Source organism: Sorex araneus, chromosome 2, assembly GCF_027595985.1.
Source record: "Sorex araneus isolate mSorAra2 chromosome 2, mSorAra2.pri, whole genome shotgun sequence".
NCBI lineage: Eukaryota > Metazoa > Chordata > Mammalia > Eulipotyphla > Soricidae > Sorex > Sorex araneus.
In genome coordinates, this window is record NC_073303.1 from 146,118,277 (window position 1) to 146,138,060 (window position 19,784).

The window sequence follows — 19,784 nt, forward strand, 5'->3', positions numbered from 1 at the left end:
GCTGGGGGACACATGCAGTGCCAACAAAGAAACAAAAAAAGATAAAACTCTGTGACAAATGCCAGCTGGATGAAGAAAAGTATTTCATTCTGTTTTCTGGGGGGGGTTCTTTTGGTTTTGGGCCACATCTGGTGGTGCTCAAGAGTATTCTCGATGGGGCTCAGGAGACCATCTAGGGTTCTGGGTATCAAATCTGGTGGGTAAGGCAACCTTACTTGCTATACTACTTCTCTGGCCTCTCATTCTGGATGGTTTTCATGTTAAGTACATACAGGTGTCAAAATTTATTAGGCTGTTAATAAGATTCATATACTTTACTGCAAGTTATACTTGGACATTTTAAGTTATAAAATTACATGTAATAGCTACCATCCAATAGTCCTCAAGGAATATAAAGCAGCACCTTTATAAAATAAGGAATATACAAAATAAAGAATATGAAGCAAGCATCTTAACACATCTGCAGGGAAAAGTATGAGTATTCACAGAAAGTGAAATAGAGATCTTTGGAATTTTTAAAGAAAAGGAAAAAAATTTAAATTTGGGTAGTTTAGTAAGATGTCAGCCACATTCAGAACCTGGGATTTATAGCTCCGACTTTTGTAGATCATCTCTTAAGAGCGAATCCTGTGACTTATGGAAAGACCCCCCACTTCATGCTGTCAGGTCCCACAATTCTGCCTCAGATGTAAGATCTCAAACATCCTTACTAGGAGGCTAGAGATACTGCCTTGAAATCAGCAGACCCAGGTCTGATCCCCGCACCACATATGGGCCTGTGAGCCTGGACAGAAGTGATTCCTGAGCACAGGACCAGGATATGTCCTGAGCACCGCAGGGTGTGGCTCAAACGCAAAACACACAGAAAAAACAAAAACCTTTATCAAGAGCAGAGCAACAGTACCATGGTGAGGTGCTTGCCTTGACCCAACTGACCCGCATGTAGACCCCCAAATCTGAGTATAGACTGCTGTGGCCCCAAGTACTAACATTCCCCACCTCCCCGCCCCGCAGCCCCCTCAAAAAGGAAAAGAAAAAAGTAGAGTCAATTAGTAGAGTCAATCATCACTCCACCAAGCACCCAGCCTACATCCTCAACTAGAGTTCAGCAGGACTTTATACTTGCATCCAGTTATAACGAACAGAGGAAAACATTTTCCTTTTGTTAAAAGAAGAAGGAAACAGTGGAATACTTGGCCATAACAATCACTACGGCTCAAATACACAAATGTACATGAAAATCGTCCCCTGGTCTATAGTCTGAAATCGGGGGCGGGGAAAGACATAGTCCAAACAATGAGACACGGGCCAGCAGAAGCCCCTGACGGCCAGCCCTCCTGCTCTCCTGCCCAACTGCCCACTAGCCTTGGCTTGTCCTCCGGCAGCTCAGCAGTGACTGATGACAGCAACTGCAGTCTGGTCTCCAGGGTCGCAGCATTCCCTTGAAAGCCATCCAGAAGGAAGCCCCCAACGGGCCGCTTGGCAGTCTCTCGTGCCGATCTCAGCCTCTCCTCCATCACATCTCCGCCCTCCACCACTCCAATGATGGAACTCTTCCGAAGGACCTAACACAAGAAAGGGTGGAGTAGAGTTAACTGTTTCCAGCAGCACAGGCCTCTGCGTGAACGGACCTGACCTGGAAGGCCCACGCACAGGTCTCTGGGAAGTGCAAGTATCGAACAAAGCATGTGGGAAGCGTGTGCCCATGGTCCCAAAGAACATAATCTGAAAAGCACCTGAGTATGTTTGAAAAAAAAAAAAAAAGACTGCAAAGAAATGAAGGCATTCAGTACCACAGTCATGCTTTAGTTTAGGTTGCACACAGGAGAAAAGAGGTATAGTTCTGATTTATTTCAGGGACTATCCCAGCCTGCTTTGGGCTCCCCTCAACGTTTCTTAGGGATAACTCTAAGAACCCCAAAACCGAGTCAGAGAGATAGTACAGGGGCTGAGGAGCTCGCCTTGCACGGGTCAACCCTATTTGAGTTTGAGCATGTGCTCCCATGAGCACTAACATGCTCCCATGAGCACTAACAGGAGTGAACCTTGACCACCAGTGGTTATGTTTCCAACTCCCTCCGACACACACACACGAAAAGGAACTTTTAAAGTTGTCTTGATTGGGACAGTTGACAACCCACTTAAAAATAAATATAATAGGAAATGCTAATATACACCATCCTCAAAAAGTTCCAATGGTCCTAAAATCTGAATCTAGGGGTGATAAAGTGCTTGTCTTGCAGTGCCAAGCTGGCATCCTGTATAGTCCCCTCACCTCAGGTGGCCAGATGTGATCCCTGAGCACAAGCCAAGAGTAAGGCTTTGCCCGGGTACCCCCCTACCCCCACCAAACAATAATAGTAGCTACATTGTTGTAGGATAACATGGGGTTTGTCCTTTTACCCTTGCCTTAGGGAACATAATTTACCTTAAGGCAATCCTTTCTGTATGGACACAGGAAGAGAGTTAATATTGTGTTTGTAACTTTGGAGTTGATTGACTCCAATAATATTTACTCCTGAGCATCTGCTTTCTCAACTCAGTTGCCCTTAGTTCCTAACATCCCCAAAACAGGGTCCCGACGAGGGACAGGACGGATCCAGGGCAATCGGTGAGTTATGTGCTACCCTGGCATCGAAATGGGCCAGGCCAAAGTGCCACAATACTCAACTATAAGTTGAGAGCATGGTCATGGACAAATGTTGTCATGATCCAAAGGTAGCGACAAGACTAGGACCCTGCTGGGGTTAGGAAGATTAACTGGTCTGAGGACTGTGGTCTGAATTATATAATGAATGTCCTCAGGAAGAAACAAACTTTAAGGTTATATCTCTTACTGTGCTCATACAGAATGACATTGCTAGAAATATTAGAAGTAGATTTACTATAACTATTTAAGTAGATTACTAGCTCACACCCTGACACACCCTTGTTTGGAATCACACCCTTGAGTGGATCTCCTTAGATGAGATTTCCTTAGATGAGATTTTGTTAATCTCCTCAAGAAATGGTCTTACCCTTCTTTGTTGATTTGTTGATGTTAAACTCACCTTTGTGTCACCACCCTATGTAATTTGCTATAAAAACTAAGACTGTGGGGCACTGAGGGGAGATAGAAGAGACAAAGAAGACAAGGGAGACAGAGGAAGAAGGACACAGAAGAGGGAGACAGATGAAGAAGACAGAGAGATAGAAGACACAGAGAGGCAGACATGGAGAGACAGACAGAAGAGAGCACAGTGGCACACACATAAGCAGAGCACGAGGTGAAAGAAGTGAGAGCGAGTGGGGCAGAAAGGGGGATAGAGGAAGATCCAGAGAGAGATCGAGAACGGAGAGAAGCAGAGAGAGAGAACGAAATAAACTGATCGAGCAACCAGTTTGGCCTTCTTCCTTCCTTCGCCTGCCTCAACATCGCCATCAACCTCCCCCGAGGTGGGGAATTGGCTGGAGACTACCGAACGAGGGCAGCGAGAGAGACAGAGCCCCGCTGGGCCTCCTCTTCTCTTTTTGTGTTTTTACACACATTGTCTCTCTCTCTCATTGGAAGAATACGAAGCTACATTGACTATCTGTATACTCTTCTAATCTTAGGAGAGGTAGGACTTTCAAGCAAACTAAAGCTTACCAAAAAAGGCTGGCATACTATTAACAAAGGCAAGAATAATTTACCCTTTCGGAGAGTAGATAAATACTTTTATCAAAGAAAAACGTACAACAAATTCCCTAGGAAATAAGAATCCCCTGAAAACCTAGGGAGATATATGAATTTGAACCTCATAAAGAAACCTGAATGTCCTATATACACTGTATACACATCACCAGTATGGAAATGTGAAATACACAGATACTATTTTTGCCCATCACTTTGATTTAAAAAGAAAAAAAAAAGTTAGACAGGTAACAATACTGTGAAAGCTAAAGTGTAAGGAAATTGACACTCACACACCCTTTTAACTCAAGAGTAAAAATTAGTTTAGACTCTTGGGAGGGCATTATCAAAATGTCAATGCTTTTATCTTTATATACTGAAATTCCATTTCTGAGAATTGCTTCTAAAATTCAGATGCACCAAGGTGTACATCTACAAAAAATTTTAGAATAATAAAGAGAAACAACCTAAATACCCATCAAGAGAGTAGCACTGTCCTCCTGTTGTTCATCGATTTGCTCAAGCGGGCACCAGTAACGTCTCCATTGTGAGACTTGCTGTTACTGTTTTTGGCATATCGAATACGCCACAGGTAGCTTGCCAGGCTCTGCTGTGCAGTCGGGATACTCTCGGTAGCTTGCCGGACTCTCCGAGAGGGGCGGAAGAATAGAACCCGGTTATCCCCATGCAAGGCAAATGCCCTACCCGCTGTGCTATTGCTCCAGTTAAGAGAGTAAATTAAATAAATTATGACATTCATAGTATAGCTTCCAATGTACCTGCTTTAAAAAGAATTCAACTGAACATCTAAATTAACTAAAAGAACACAAGCCTAGCAAGAGCAAAGCCCGAGTTCAATTCCTGAGCCCCTAGGCACTGCTCTAAATCTAGGGGCTAGAGCAGGTGCCCTGCTGGCATCTCGTCTGGTCTCCTCACCTCAGATGCCCAGATATGATCCTTGAGCACCAAGTCAAGAGTAAGGCTTTGCCCCGGAGTACTGTGAGGCCAAGGTGGAGTACCTACTCTGTGTCCCCAGCATCACTGGGTGTGGGTCCTTAATTTATTTATTTAAAAAAAGAATATAGTACTGTAATCTGTGGTAACATGGATGGAACGAGAAAGTATCATGTTAAATGAACTAAAAGGATAAACACAGGATGATATGTGATATTTAGAATAAGTGGATGAAGGGATGCAATGGTTTAAAGGGGGAACGCCAAGATCACCCTTTACCTCAGAGTATATAGGGAGAAGAAAAGAAATAGCATTGAGGGGAAGGAGAGAAAAGGCACACGAGAAGCAAAAAGGGGGGGAGGAGGAGGAGAGGTCCTGGGAATTCAGGTACACTGATGGTGTTAAGGAATGACAGAACTAAATACCCAAACCACAATATCGACAACATTGAAGTCATGAGATCCAAACTTCAACAACCAAACACGTGCCTGTCAGAAATTGAGAAAGCTCAGCAGCCCTGAGCATTGTTGGGTGTAGCCCAAAAACAAAAATAAAGAAATCATAGTTAATAAAGAAAAATACATAAAGAAATCATTATCATACAAAGCGACTGAGGTTGTGTTATAGTTAACAACCACATTAAGAAGAGCGAGTGGGGGGAAAGAACAGAATTTCCTGAAAGAATCAGGGGCAGCTGCCTAGAAAGATGAATGCAATGATATAATTAAATTAATAGGATCTGCTGGTGGGAATGCCGACTGGTTCAGCCCTTTTGAAAAACAATATGGATGCTTCTCAAAAAATTAGAAATTGAGCTACCATTTGACCCAGCAATACCACTGCTGGGAATATACCCCGGAGAAGCAAAAAAGTATAGTCGAAATGACATCTGCACTTATATGTTCATCACAGCACTGTTTACAGTAGCCAGAATAAGGAAAAAACCCAAGTGCCCTAGAACAGATGACTGGTTAAAGAAACTTTGGTACATCTATGCAATGGAATATTTTGAAGCTGTTAGAAAACATGAAGTCATGAACTTTTCATATAAGTGGATAAACATGGAAAGTATCATGCTAAGTGAAATGAGTCAGAAAGAGAGAGACAGACATAGAAAGATTGCACTCATCTGTGGAATATAAAATAACAGAGTAGGAGACTAATACCCAAGAATAGTAGAAATAAATACCAGGAGGTTGGCTCCATGGCTTGGAAGCTGGTCTCACATGCTGAGGAAAAAGGCAGCTCAGATAGAGAAGGGAACACCAAATAAAATGTGGTTGGAGACCACGCGAGGGAAGGGAGATGCGTGCTGAAAGTAGACTAGAGACTGAACACAATGGCCACTCAATACCCCTATTGCAAACCACAGCACCCAATTGGAGAGAGAGAACAAAAGGGAATACCCTGCCACAGAGGCAGGGTGGGGTGGGGGAAGATAGGATTGGGGGGTGGTAGGGATACTGGGTTCATTGGTGGTGGAGAATGGGCACTGGTGGAGGAGTGGGTTCTCAAACATTGTATGAGGGAAACACAAGCACGAAAATGTGTAAATCTGTAACTGTAGCCTCACAGTGATTCACTAATTAAAAAATAAATTAAATTTTTTAAAAAAGGAAAGTTCATTGCTATGCAAGCAGTCATCAAGAAGGAAGAAAGGGCCACATAGGTAACTTGGCTGCACAACTTAAGAAACTGGAAAATGACCAACAGAATACCCCAAAGCAAGCAGGAGAAAGAAAACCACAAAACTTAGAGCAGAAATTAATGAACTGGAATCTTAAAAGACAATCCAAAAGATCAATGACAACAAGAGAGCTGCTTTTTATAAAAAATAAACACAATCTATAAACCACTAGCAAGACTCAAGACTCCCAAAGAGAACCCTAATAAACCAAATCAGAAATGAAAGAGGGGACATCACAACAAACACCACAGAAATTCAAAGGATTATCAGAGATTACTTTTGGGTTTCTTTGTATCACAAAATGAGAAAGCAAAAGCAAAAAAAAAAAAAAAAAACCAAACCCAAACAGACAAGTTCCTGGACTCTTTCTACCTCCCAAGGCTGATCTAAGATGATAAGAAATACCTAAACAGACCTATCACTCTCGAGGAAATTGAAATGGTAATCAAAAGTCTTCCCAAAACAAAAGCCCAGGCCCAGATGCATTCACTAGTGAATCCTTTCAAACTTTTAAAGAGGATTTACTGCCAAATCCTTTTCAGATTCTTACAGGAAATTGAAGAAACAAAAAGATTCCCAGTCTCTATGAAGCAAATATATCAAAAAGCTAACAGACATCACACACACACACAAAAGAGAATTACAGGCCAATATCCTTAGATGAACACAGATCCAAAGATCCTCAATAAAATACTACCTAACTAAATCTAACAATAAATCAGAAAGATCATTGAAGCTAAAGGTACTTTCAGGGATGAAACAGCACTGATCAAGCAAGTGGAAGCAAAGGTTAACAAATGGGACTATCTTAAACTAAGAAGCTGCTGCACTTCAAAGGTAATGATGACCAGAATACAAAGATAGCCCATGAAATGGGAAAAATCATCTACCCAACCCAATAAAGGGTTAATATTCAAGATACATAAGGAACTGATAGAACTTTACAAGAAAAAACCAAACAACTCCATATAAAAAATGGGGAGAAGAGATGAACAGGAACTTCCTCAAAGAAATACAAATGGCCAAAAGGCACATGAAAAAGTGTTCTACATCACAAATATCAGGGAGATGCAAATCCCAACAGCGAGCTATCACCTCACAGAGACTGGCACACACCAGAAAGTACTAGTGCTACAGCGGGTGGGGCATTTGCCTTGCATGAGGCCAACCCGGGTTCAATTCCCAGCATGCCATATGGTCCCCCGAGCACCACCAGGAGTAATTCCTGAGTGCATGAGCCAGGAGTAACCCCTGTGCATTGCCGGGTGTGACCCAAAAAGGAAAAAAACAGAACTAGTGCTGGCGTGGATGAGGAAAGTTCTGATGGGAATGCCAACTGGTCCAGCTATTCTGCATATGACTCAGCAATACGGCTCCGGGGAATATATCCTACTGGCCCAAAAATACAACACAGAAAAGCTGTATGCATTCTTATATTCATTGTAGCACTATTCATGGTAGCCAGAATTTGGAAACAATCCAATGCCAGTGAATACATGAGTGGATAAAGAAACTATGGCATATCTACACAATGGGACACTAGGCACATCTACACAATGGAACACTAGGCAGCTGTTAGGAGAAATGAGGTCATGAAATTTGCTTATATATGGATGGACATGGAGAGTATCAAACTGACAGAAATCAGTCAGAGAGGGACAGATATAGAATGATTGCATCCATTTGCAGAAAACAAACAAACAGTATGTGAATAATACCCAATAACAGTAAGAAACAAGGGTCAGAAGAACTGGTCCATAGTGGGGAGTTTGTCACCAAGGGGGAAAGGAAGTGCACTTAGGACAGAGAAGGAACCACTATGACAATGATAGCCAATGATAGCCAGAAATGATCACTCTGGACAAAAACTGAATGCTGAAAGGAAATAATGTCACATGCATGACACCCTTTCAGTAATAGCATTTCAAATCACAGTGCCTAAAGGGAAAACAAGAGGGGGGAGAGAGGGAGGAAGAGGAAGAGAAAGAATAACAAGTGTCAGCCATCAAGGCAGTCTTCGGGGATAGGGCAGGGGCAGGGTGGGCAGGAAGGAAACTAGGGACATCAGTGTGAGAAATGTACACTGGTGAAGGGATGGCTGTTGGAACATGTTAAGACTGAAATTTAATCATGAACCATTTTGTAACTATATATCTCTCCTTGACTCAACTTTAAAAAGTGCCTTTGAAGAGGATAGAGATTGGGGGCAGGGTGTATGTAGGAGGGAACCTGGGAACACTGGTGCAGGGAAGCTGACAGAGGTGGTAGGATCAGTGCTGGAATACAGTATGTCTAAAACTCAACTAAATCATGGTGCTTTAATAAAATTTCTTTTAAAAAGGAATGCAGTAGATGGAATAAGATATGCATGGGCAAGAAAAGAATTTCAAGAAATTACTTTTAACAAAAAACCAAATTTCTGAATTTATGATCATTTTATGTAAAAAGCCCCACATATATGCATGCATACATATGTATCAATTAGGTGTATTTAGCTGTAAAATACAAGTTTTTCGAGGAAAGGCCCAAATGAACACTAGTTTTGGTAGAAGAGAAGGAAAAGGAGGGAGGCCAGTCGGTGGTAAAGAGGGAATTTCACTTCTTGGTTTAAGCACCTGGACACAATCAGATTGTTCCTGCAGAAAGAAGGTCATGATAGAGGAGGAATTAAGGGTGACTATGGCAAAAGGACAGGTAGGAGATAATACCAACAATGTAAGTCCTCATTTATGAGAATAAGGGTGAGAGAGACAGCTGAGGGTGAGCTCTGCGTGCTGGAGACCAGGAACAGTCCTGAATGCCCTCCCGGAAATGAATGCTGAGCAAAGGCAGGAGTAGCCCAGAAGCCAAACAGTGCTCTCAAAGTAAACAGCCAAGAAGGATGAGAAACTCAGGCTGTGACAATAAAAGGAATGCGAGGACTTGAAACCTCATCGAGAGGGATGATCAACACAACTGAACTGATTCATGCCCAAGGAAAGCAAAGCTTAGTAACTCCCAGCTCATGTTTTAGAAGTCCAGGAGATTGGTGGGAGAGCAAAGAGGGAATCCTAGAGCAACGATGGAGAGTGGGCCGGAGAGATAGCACAGGGAATTAGTTGTGTGCCTTGGACGCAGCTGACTGTTCTTCAATATCTGGCACCACGTATGTTCCCATGAGCACCATCAGGAGTGACCCCCTGAGCAGGGCAAGAAGTAGCCCCAGCACTACAGAGTGTGGCCCTAAAACAATAAAAAAACAAAGGCAGTGGTTAGGCCGGATGATTGTTCTGTTTCATCCATCCTCAATTCAAGCATTTAGGACATACAAATTCAGCCAGAGTATGTGGACCTTCAGTTTCTGAATGCATGAATCTGATTTGCCCAGGGCATCACACTGGCAAAACACTGCCAGAACCCAGCAGACAGAATGTGTGCATCCTCCAGTACCAGGCCAGGCTCTGAGCAGCCTGCAGGGAGAAGTATCTGCCATCCCAGGCCTCGGGAGTAACGGGAAAAGAACAGAAAGCCAACAAGAGAAACTGGGAAGTTTCAAAATACGGAAAGATCAAACAATGAATCGCGAAAAAATCACAGAAAAAGGAATAGAAATACAAAGAAACTTTACTCAGACCTGTCTCTTTATGGGGATGGTCCAGTCCTACCCGAGAACCTGCTTTTCATGGGTGTAAGAAGGATGCTCATATAGTACAGTCTATAGTGAAGCTACAGAAGAGTGAAAAGGGGCAGTTTTTACAGTATCAAGACAATAGCAGAAGCCCAAAGGGAGGGGCCTAGCACACAGAAATGATGTGCAATGGTGCGGCTGCCTGTAAGACTGAGAGGGACTCTGGAGTCCATCTGGCCTTGTAATAATAACGCAGCCACACTTCCTCTCCTCTTTCCTATACATCCAAACATTACTTGTCCTACCAGGATAATTATGGGCTCAAAATAATTGCTAGTTGCGAGCTAGCGATATTAACAATTCAGACTCAGAGCAATGTCCCCACACTACACTCCTATTGCTTCCGAGCGCTCTATTTAGAATGACAGCTAAGTTTCCTCTAATTATTTCATGGATATTACACTGATTAGCCAAATTACACTTTTATTGGTAAACTCAAAATCACCGTGTTCCTCAAACTCAATGTTCTTTGCCGTAGTGGGACCTAACAATTGCTTAGGATTTTTCCATACAGATGATCTAAACACTAAAATTCTCCCCTTGATCACAATATTCAGTTCTCCCACCTCCTCTCCTCTTTCCCAGTGAATGCTTCTTTTTCCTACTGCATTAACTCTGCTACCAGGATCTCCTCATTGCTCTGACAGCTTCATCTTTCCCAGTGCATCCTAAGTATTCACCATCAGCAAGCATAGACTGAGGGCTAACTCTGTGCCAACATGTGAGATACAAAAGTGACACAGAGAAACTGAACAGAAGGTGGTCACAGAGGCTAGAGTGATAGTACAAAGGGTAGGGCACTTGTCTTGCATTAGGCCCACCAGGGTTCAATCCCTGGGGCACCCCATAAGTTTCCCAAGTCCCACCAGCAGTAATTGCTAAGTGCAGAGCCAGGAGTAACCCCTGAGCATTGCTGGGTGTAGCCCAAAAACAAAAATAAAGAGTCATAGTTAATAAAGAAAAATACATAATCATTATCATACAAAGTGACTGGGGTTGTGTTATAGTTAACAACCAAATTAAGAAGAGCGAGTGGGGGGAAAGAACAGAATTTCCTGAGTCAGGGGCAGTTGCCTAGAAAGACGAATGTAATGATATAATTAAATTAATAGGATCTGGAAGCAAGAGAAGAAATGTGGCTGGAAACAAGAAGAAACAGGAAGAGTCTAAAATGAAAAGAAATTCTAAAATAAAATGAAAACAGGAGAATGTTACATTACTCAGCTGGAGAAGAGTCATCCAAGTCACATATAAGTGGGGGATTATGAATTATTCGGATCAGATCTGTGCTTGGAATAGCTCTGCAAAGGTAGGCTTTGGGGACTGGAAAGGCAGGAGAAGTGGTGAGGTGCTTGCCTTGCAGAGAGCCAACCCAGGTTTGCTCTCTGGCATAATACAGGGTCCCCGAAGCCCCAACAGGGGTGATCCCTGAGTAGAGCCAGGAGAAAGCCCTGAGCACACCAGGTGTGGCACAAAAAAAATAAAAAGAAAGGTCTGAAGATGAATAGAAATAATAGAAACAGAAAGGGAAATTAAAGGAGCAGAAAGAATAATCTATAAGAAACATTATTAGGTCACTTTGCCTAAAAGTTCCGACAAGAGGGGCTGGAGCAATAGCACAGTGGGTAGGATGTTTGCCTTGCACGCAGCCGACCCGGATTGATTCCCAGCATCCCATATGGTCCCCTGAGCACCGCCAGGAGTGATTCCCGAGTGCAGAGCCAGGAGTAACCTCTGTGCATTGCCGGGTGTGACCCAAAAAGAAAAAAAAAAAAAATTAAAAGTTCCGACAAGAAGAGTAACAGGGAGAGCAATTCTAGACATATTGAGAAATAAACAAATTTTATATTAGATGGAATATTAAAAGGAGTCTTTAGAGACTCAAATTTCTGGGGTGCAGAGCATGGAGGATGCCATAACCTAAGGCAGAATATTGAGAGTGATCAAAAGGGACATAAGATCTGAGGAAACAGTGAGTGGTTACCTTGGTTTGCGGTGCCCGTGAGGGATATTCCAACCACAGAACCTCACTATAGCCCAGTTGATGTAATCCTGAAGCTAAGCAGAGACATTCTGATTTTATACGCAATTTCAAAATTACTCAGTAGTTACAACTAAGTGGAGACTGCCCAGAGAGAAATTAGAGGAATGAAAAGAGAGCAATACAGGGGCTGGAGTGATAGCACAGCGGGTAGGGCATTTGCCTTGCACGTGGCTGACCTGGGTTTGATTCCCAGCCTCCCATATGGTCCCCTAAGCACTGCCAGGGGTAATTCCTGAGTGCAGAGCCAGGAGTGACCCCTGTGCATTGCCGGGTGTGACCCCAAAAGAAAAAAAAAGACAGCAATATCGAATCTCAGAGGCCATAATGCTTAGTCCTGTGGGGAAAGAGTAGAGAAGACCTAGAAGCAAAGCAGCAGAGAAGTGGGTGGGTGGGAGAATGACACTGATGCAGAGAAACCCTCTGAAGAGTCAAGCCTTACCTCTGATTCTTCCTGTAGACGCAGACAATTATCCAGAAAAAGAAGTGATCGGTCAACAGATTTTCTGGCTCTTTTTGTGGACGGTGCCTCCATGCAAGATGCTTCTCCATCGGAGAGGCACTGAAACCAATCAGGCTGAAGGGACTCCTGAATTGCCATGAACTTGGAAGCAGTCATTTCCACTCGGCCACCAACACCCCACACCGACACAGACTGCCACGGAGCAAGGAGACGAGAAATAAGTCAGCGTAAAATGCAAAAGAAAAGGAAGTAAAATATTAAAGCAATACTAAACTTAGCACTTGTTTACGTCTGGAGAGATGTCGGCGATGCAATGATCCTAGACTGTTTTCTTGGGACTTTCTCTAGGGAACTTAGAGCTAACAAAGATCCTTCCGTGGCCACCTAGGCCGGCTTCTGAGATGGCTTCTAAAATTCTTTGCTATACTTCTTGAGTCCAGTTCTTCCATTTCCCTGACCCCATCAGTCCGCAGCCCTGCTCCTCAATACATCTCAGCCTCGGATTCTTTGATCACATCCTTCCTTTCGCCTTTTAACCCATGTCTTTGCTTATCCTTCAAGACACAGTGGCCATATATTACCAACTCTAATATGTTCCTCATACCATCCTGGGCATAATCAAAGGCTCAGCTGTCTGAGTTTTTAGGGCAATTTACACTTTTCTCTTTCTCGAGAGCTTTATCTTACCATTCTCTATTTGGACTAGATTCACAACTAGATTCATAACCCCCAAGCAAAGCTTAGGCTTTCACACATTATTAATGCTTTAGTAGACAAGAAGGCTGTATATCTTCTTCTGTCCCGCAGGCTACTATTTAAATAAATTTATTCTCTGTTAGAAATGAGGCAGATAACTGAGGTCAAAGTATTTTGACTTCTGGGGCAGGAAAGACAGTACAGTGGGTGGGCACTGATTCCTGAGCACAGTCAGAAATAAGCCCTGAGCATTGCTAAGTGTCCACCCTCCACCCACCCAAGAAACACAGAAACAAACCGCCCAAAATTTGTTGACAAAAATGCCAGCTGGTGCCAGAAAAGTATGTGCATTGGTAAGATAGCATTAGACAGCAAAGCTTCACCAGAGGCAATGGCTCCCTGTTTCATTTAAAGGTGAACAGCTCCCAAGGAAGTTCTTCTAATGATGTTCTTTACTGGTTAAAATCTATGGCTATGGAACCAACTTTTTTCCAATTCTGTCTGAAAGCCAGCCGTATTCTAGTGAGGTTCTACTATATATAGTTCTACATGTGAAACACTCATCAGCAACTTTGCCCACTCTTCCTGAGGTTGTAAAAATTGCAGATATAGCATGGTTATCAAAAGACTTGTTTTCCACTCTTGTAGCAATTTCTTTTTTGGGAACTGTACTTGACCCTCCTTCACCCCCAATTCTTTTGTAGCAATGTTGTGATGGATTTCTTACTTTAACGCCATACCCCGGCAGCGCTACTTTATCACCCATGAATCAACCCATCGACTACAGAAAGAGATAAAGGGGGCGAGGCACAGGGCAGCATCTGAGGCGGTGGTGTCCAGAACTTGACAGAGGGTGATGAGGCTGCCTGCCAGGGACAGAACTGCAGTCTCAGAGACCCTTCTGAAGACGCACCTTGTTTGTTACATAACCAGCAGGGCAAGGGCTAACCGGATCGTGCAGGGAGCAGTAGAACAGTGAATCTGGCATGCCTGTGTGAATATAAAGAAGAACCCTTGAAAGTGCTTCCATCAATGATTACCCTGTGTTATAACAGAGAGCAGCTGCGTAATTTGTACTTCTGGGTAAAACAACTCTAAACACAGTATGCTGCTCATACCTGATCTTATGATCTACGAGAGGCCTGTCAAAAAAGATTGCTTTGAGACCCGTTAATTTAAAAGGAGAATTTAATGCAAAGGCTCTTGTCTAATGACGTAATGAGCTATTAGAAAGGAGTTATAAGTATGAGATACAATGAACATGTTTAATAACATGTTGATCTGCTTTGAAAAATTTAGTATCAAGTACACTCATTTTAGAGAAACTAGCTGTTAGATGAAATCATAGGGTCAAAGGTGATCTCATTAATAATAAAGCCATATAATAGGTGTCAAGTGCAGAGTTATAGGGAAGTTGTAGGACATCGCAAATTCATCTTATTTTCAGTAACCTTCACAGATGCAAGATGAGTTTCTTCGGTTTATCAGCCCCTGTGGGGCTAGAGAGATGGCTCAGCAGGCTAAACCCTTGCTTTGTGTGGAGGAGATACAGGTTTGATCTCCTGCATCGCAAGGCCCCAATGAGCAGAGAGCTGCAAGTATGCCCTAACAAGAGCCAGATGTGGCCTAAGAATGAAACCAAAACAAAAAAGATAAAATCCAAATAAGATAAAGAAAAATGATATTGTAAAATGCCCTGACTGAGGCTGACCCGGGTTCGATTCCCAGCAAGCCATATGGTCCCCCAGTACCACCAGGAGTAATTCCTGAATGCAGAGCCAGGAGTAACCCCGGTGCAATGTCGGGTGTTACTCCAAAACAAAACAAAAACCAATAAAATGCCCTAACTGAAACAAAGGGCTGTGTGACAACCAACAAGATACTATGGCTCCAGACACAGAAGACTTAAAAAAAAAAAAAAAAAAAACCCACAAAACTAATGGCATTGGAATTTTCACTCATTTTAGTGACTCCTAGATGCTAGAAGAAATTGGTCTGTGGCAGAATTGTTTCCCTAGATGTCACTGTTAAACATTACCTATAGATAAATGTACATGCACACCTGTATAGAAAATCAATTTCTGGAACAAAAAAATACTAACATATTAGACATAGCTTTTCATCAACTGCTTCCTCTACTGTCCATTGCAGTCTCAAATATGAGGAGGCTGTTAGGATCTTTGATTACGCCCTTTGCAACACTTCACCTAGAAGTCTCAGCTCTGTGTTGGACAATATGCCCACAACTGTCTAGCGTATGACTAGCCCACCCCCTGACAGAGCCGCAAATGAGTGTGCCCTTAACTACTTTCGCAAGAACCCTTTCTTAGTGTATAGTATAGCATAGTATACCAGGTGCATGCAGCTACCCTGAGTTTGATCCCTGGCATCCCTTACGGTCCCTGCAGCACTGCCAGGAAGAAGCCCCATGCACACTCAGGTGTGGCCCTCAAAGTTTTATTCTGTCCTCCTTCCCCATGCACTGTACAACAGGTTATATACTCTTCCCTCTGATAACCCAAATCGCATCAAAGCTGTCACCACACTCTAGAATTACCTATTCCTCTTATTCTCAACTAGGTTCTGATTCCAGGAGAATAGCAACTGTTTCCCATTCATCATCATCATCACCATTGTCTTCTTTTTATTGTTGGTTTTTGGCACACACCAACAGCACTCCTGGTGGTACTTGGGGAAACATCAGGTACCAGGCATTGAACCTGGATCAGGTACGTGCAAGACAAATACTTTACCCACTGTACTATGTCTCCAGGCCCCTGATACCTGGTTCTTAAATGTTCAAGATGTTTGTTGAACATATATATATTTTTTAAAACAATCAAAGAACCAATAGCATCTCCCAAAGTCCAAATTTAAGTAGTTTAACTTTTACCTATAAATTTTCCAACTCCTTCCTTATACTCTGCCAAGACTTCATGATGTTCTGCGCTGTAAGCAAAACAGAAAATAAGTACAAAATTTACAGCTACTACACAAAAGTTCTTTCTCCCTTTTCTAGACCAGCTATGTGGCAGTATATGTTCCACGTGGAAGTATATGTATTCTTGAACACAAGATACATTACCATTCAAATGCCCAATCTACTAGGCTGGGTTCATTAGATTAAGTAAACATTTTCAATTTGTAGATGGCACCAGTGAAGAAAAACTGATAATGATCAACTACATCAGCATATCTGGGTTACCTTTTCCCTGTTTCTTGATCATATAGCAGGTTCTTCCATTAAGAATATTTACTATAGGCTGGAGTGACAGCACAGCAGGCAGGGCATTTGCCTTGTACGCGGACAACCCAGGTTCGAGTCCCAGCATCCCATATGGTCCCCCGAGCACCGCCAGGAGTAATTCCTGAGTGCAGAGCCAGGAGTAACCCCTGAGCATCGCTGAGTGTGACCCAAGAAGAAAAAAAAGAATAGTCACTATGTATACCACACAAAATAATCCAGTTCCATTAGTTCTGTTTTCACAAAATGATTTATTAACTAACAGCAACTAGAACTAGTAATGCACAAAAGGAAAGAGACACTCTGAGGCTGATGCATAAGATTTAGCAATGGACTCCAAGCTCAGCTATCGGAGTCTAGCTGTGGCTCATGTATAATTTAATGGAAGTGGGGGGGTTACCAAATATCTGACAATAGTGTAGGATAGGATTGCCACATGTAGCTTAGATTTATTTGGATTACTCCCATCACAGTGCTCCCATTCCTCTGGGTTTATCTGTAATTTCTTTCTCTGTGCTCTGTTGACTTGTAAATACCATTTTCCTCTTCTCCTTAAGTCCTTTGCATAGTTTATTCAGATTAGAGCCAAGTTCTTTTGTATGGACACAGGAAGACTTAGCAAATGCTATGCTTTTGTAACCTGAGAGTCATTTGACTCTACATGATACTTTTCTCCTGGGCATCTGTTCTCTTGACCTAAGCCTCAGCTGCCCTTACTTCCCAGCACCCCCAAAGGCAGGGTCCCAATGAGGGATGGGATGGACCCAGGGCAAGCGATGAGTTGTGTGCTACCCTGGCATCGAGATGGGCCTGGCCAAAGTGCCTAATGCTTAACTATAAGTTAAGAGCTTGGCCATGGACAAATGCTGCCATGATCCAAAAAGCAATAACTAGATTCAGACCCTGCTAAGGTTAGGAATGATTGATCTGGCCTGAGTGAACATGGTCTGAGTCTGTGGCAAGATGTTCCCAGGAGAGCTGCCCTACAAGCTTCAATGTATCTCTTACAGTGCCCATATGAAAATAACTAGTATTAAGATGTTGATTGAGTTATTGCACTGAGGAAAGGAGAAAAATACCTTAAGTATTTTGCCCAAGGGCAGTCAGGAAGGGTTTTGGAATGTCTCTAGGTGGTGTTTCCTTTGAACATGGTGATTCTGCTACCAGACAGTAGCAGTGGGCCCAGAGGGCAAGAGGTGAAGAGAAGAGTGGGGAGAGACAGAAAAGGGGAGTCAGGGAGTCCTTGGAAGAGTCACAGTCAGAATCCAGAGGTCAGGGGTTGGAGACATAGTACAGTGGGTAGGGCATTTGCTTTGCACGTGGCCAACCCGGGTTCAATTCCCAGCATCCCATATGGTCCCCAGAGCACCACCAGGAGTTAATTCCTGAGTGCATGAGCCAGGAGTAACCCCTGTACATCGCAGGGTGTGACCCAAAAAGAAAAAAAAAAGAATCCAGAGGTCAGAAGCAGAATCCAGAGAGGAGAGAGAGAGCCGTGGAGAGATGAGCGGGAGAGATAGGAGAAGGTGGGAATGAGGGGCAGTGTGAGACTAGAATGGGGAGCTCAGAGAGACTGGAGCGTTGTACTCCCAGGTACGTGGAGAGAATGGAATAAACGGCAACTGATTAATCAACAAGCTTGGCCCTCTTCTCTCTGCCCCATGGCCTGGGCCGCCCCGGCTAGGCGAGCGGCCCGGGACCACCCACGAACCTGCTGTCAGGGTCTCCCCTGGCAGTTTTTTAGACAATAGTAAAAGGTTTCTGAATGCACAGCAACCAAAAGTGAATTCGAAATCAAACACATGATAGAATCCAAGGTGCCAGTGCTCACCCATGGTTCATCTCTCAGGTCAAAGGGGTCATAAGTGGATCAAGTTTAGGAAACCCTATCACAGAACAAGCCCTGCCCTGTGTCATCCTCCCACCCGCACCCGCAAACAGTGGCAATTAGGGCCCTATAGAATCATACTTTTAAGTAGCTCCAGCACATAGGCCTGGCCTGTGTTTCCAGATTAAGGCCCAATGATATATAATATCTTAAAAATATCTCTTTCGGCAAATTAAAACCTAACAGATTTTGTATATAGGAGCAAAAATAACATCTTTTGAAAACTCAACCTTATTAGGGAAGTAACTATCCCAGACTGCTGCCGGAAGGGGCTGAGTGTAGTACTCACAGGGAGGAGAGTGTAAGCTGCGTCATGGCCGGGAGCCCGTGGATGCGATGCAGAGTATGATGGGTGAGGTGCGGGGCTGAGCCCGTCCTGGTGTACAGGAGGCAGCCTGGAATGTCCATGGCGAGGTCCCCTGCTTTGCCGAGGTTTTTGATTTTTCCTAGGCGACAGCCATTAACTACCTTGGAAAGATTCAACTTCATCTTAATTGATTCCTCTAGGTCCTAATTTATAAGAGGGGGGAGAAAAAGCATTAAAACAATTTCTGAGAAGATTCCCAGATGGTTTAAGAGAAACAATACAGTACATATATGTGATTCATAAGCTATTGAGTATAAGTTTATAATTGGGAAAACAAAAATATTTAAAGGAAAAAAATACATTTCCTAATTTTTACAGACACATAAGGAGGAAAGAATAAAGTTTTATCAATTAATTTCCTGATTGTTAATCATAAATCCTAAATTTTATTTCTTTTTGTGGAAAGAGGGATTGGATAGTACACACCCAGGAGTACTCTGGGCTTACTCCTGACTCTATGTTCAGAGTAGTATTTGGGGAACCATATGTGATACTGGTCATCAAACCTGGGATCAGCAGCATGAAGGCAAGTGCCCTACCCATTTCAGTCCCTGAATTCCACTTCTTAAAATGCCCTACAAACCTACGTAGCCAAGCATGGCATATAATATATAAAATGACAATGGATATACCACATTTTGTTAACATTTCACTACTGTATCTACAAATTCTATATCTTCTGGAATTACTACCAATTGAACTTAGCCCATTTTTCAAAGTAGATAAATTATCACAGCTTCAAAGTTTTATCCTGTATATCCTGTCCTCTAAGTTTTATATTACAGTGTTCTCTAAAGCCCACCATTTGGGACGGAGGGAGAGTACAGAAGTAAGGGCGTTTGCCTTGCGTACAGCTGACCTGGTTCAATCTCTGGAGCAGCATATGGTCTCCAGAACACTACCAGGAGTAATTCCTGAGCACAAGCCTTGAGCACTGCTTGGTGTGATGCAAAAAAGGCAAATACATACATACATACATACATACAAGAGTCCACCACTTTTAAAGATGCTGCCAAATAAGCCTCACCTGCATTAGCTGAAATTTTATTTAGAAATGATAATGTTGCACTTGATTCATATATTGAAATAAGTCAATGCAGTTCTTTAGCAACTTTGGAAATAAGA

General features: G+C 42.9%; 1 protein-coding gene across 2 annotated transcripts in view; it reads right to left on the minus strand.

Annotated features, from left to right (window-relative positions):
• The window catches only part of QTRT2 (queuine tRNA-ribosyltransferase accessory subunit 2), a 30,612-nt gene that overhangs the window by 8,656 nt on the left and 2,172 nt on the right, over positions 1 to 19,784 (minus strand). Inside the window, exons 2-6 of one of the 2 annotated variants that reach the window (XM_004606713.3) lie at positions 18,582 to 18,802; positions 16,054 to 16,109; positions 14,074 to 14,150; positions 12,444 to 12,656; positions 1,366 to 1,565 (exon numbers count right to left, since the gene is read on the minus strand). In XM_004606713.3, coding sequence (XP_004606770.2) covers positions 1,366 to 1,565; positions 12,444 to 12,656; positions 14,074 to 14,150; positions 16,054 to 16,109; positions 18,582 to 18,781 — 746 coding nt within the window. In that variant the 5' untranslated portion in view covers positions 18,782 to 18,802. Of the gene's footprint in view, positions 1 to 1,365; positions 1,566 to 12,443; positions 12,657 to 14,073; positions 14,151 to 16,053; positions 16,110 to 16,365; positions 16,566 to 18,581; positions 18,803 to 19,784 lie in introns of those variants that run through there. The other variant, XM_055126544.1, reaches the window with a different exon arrangement.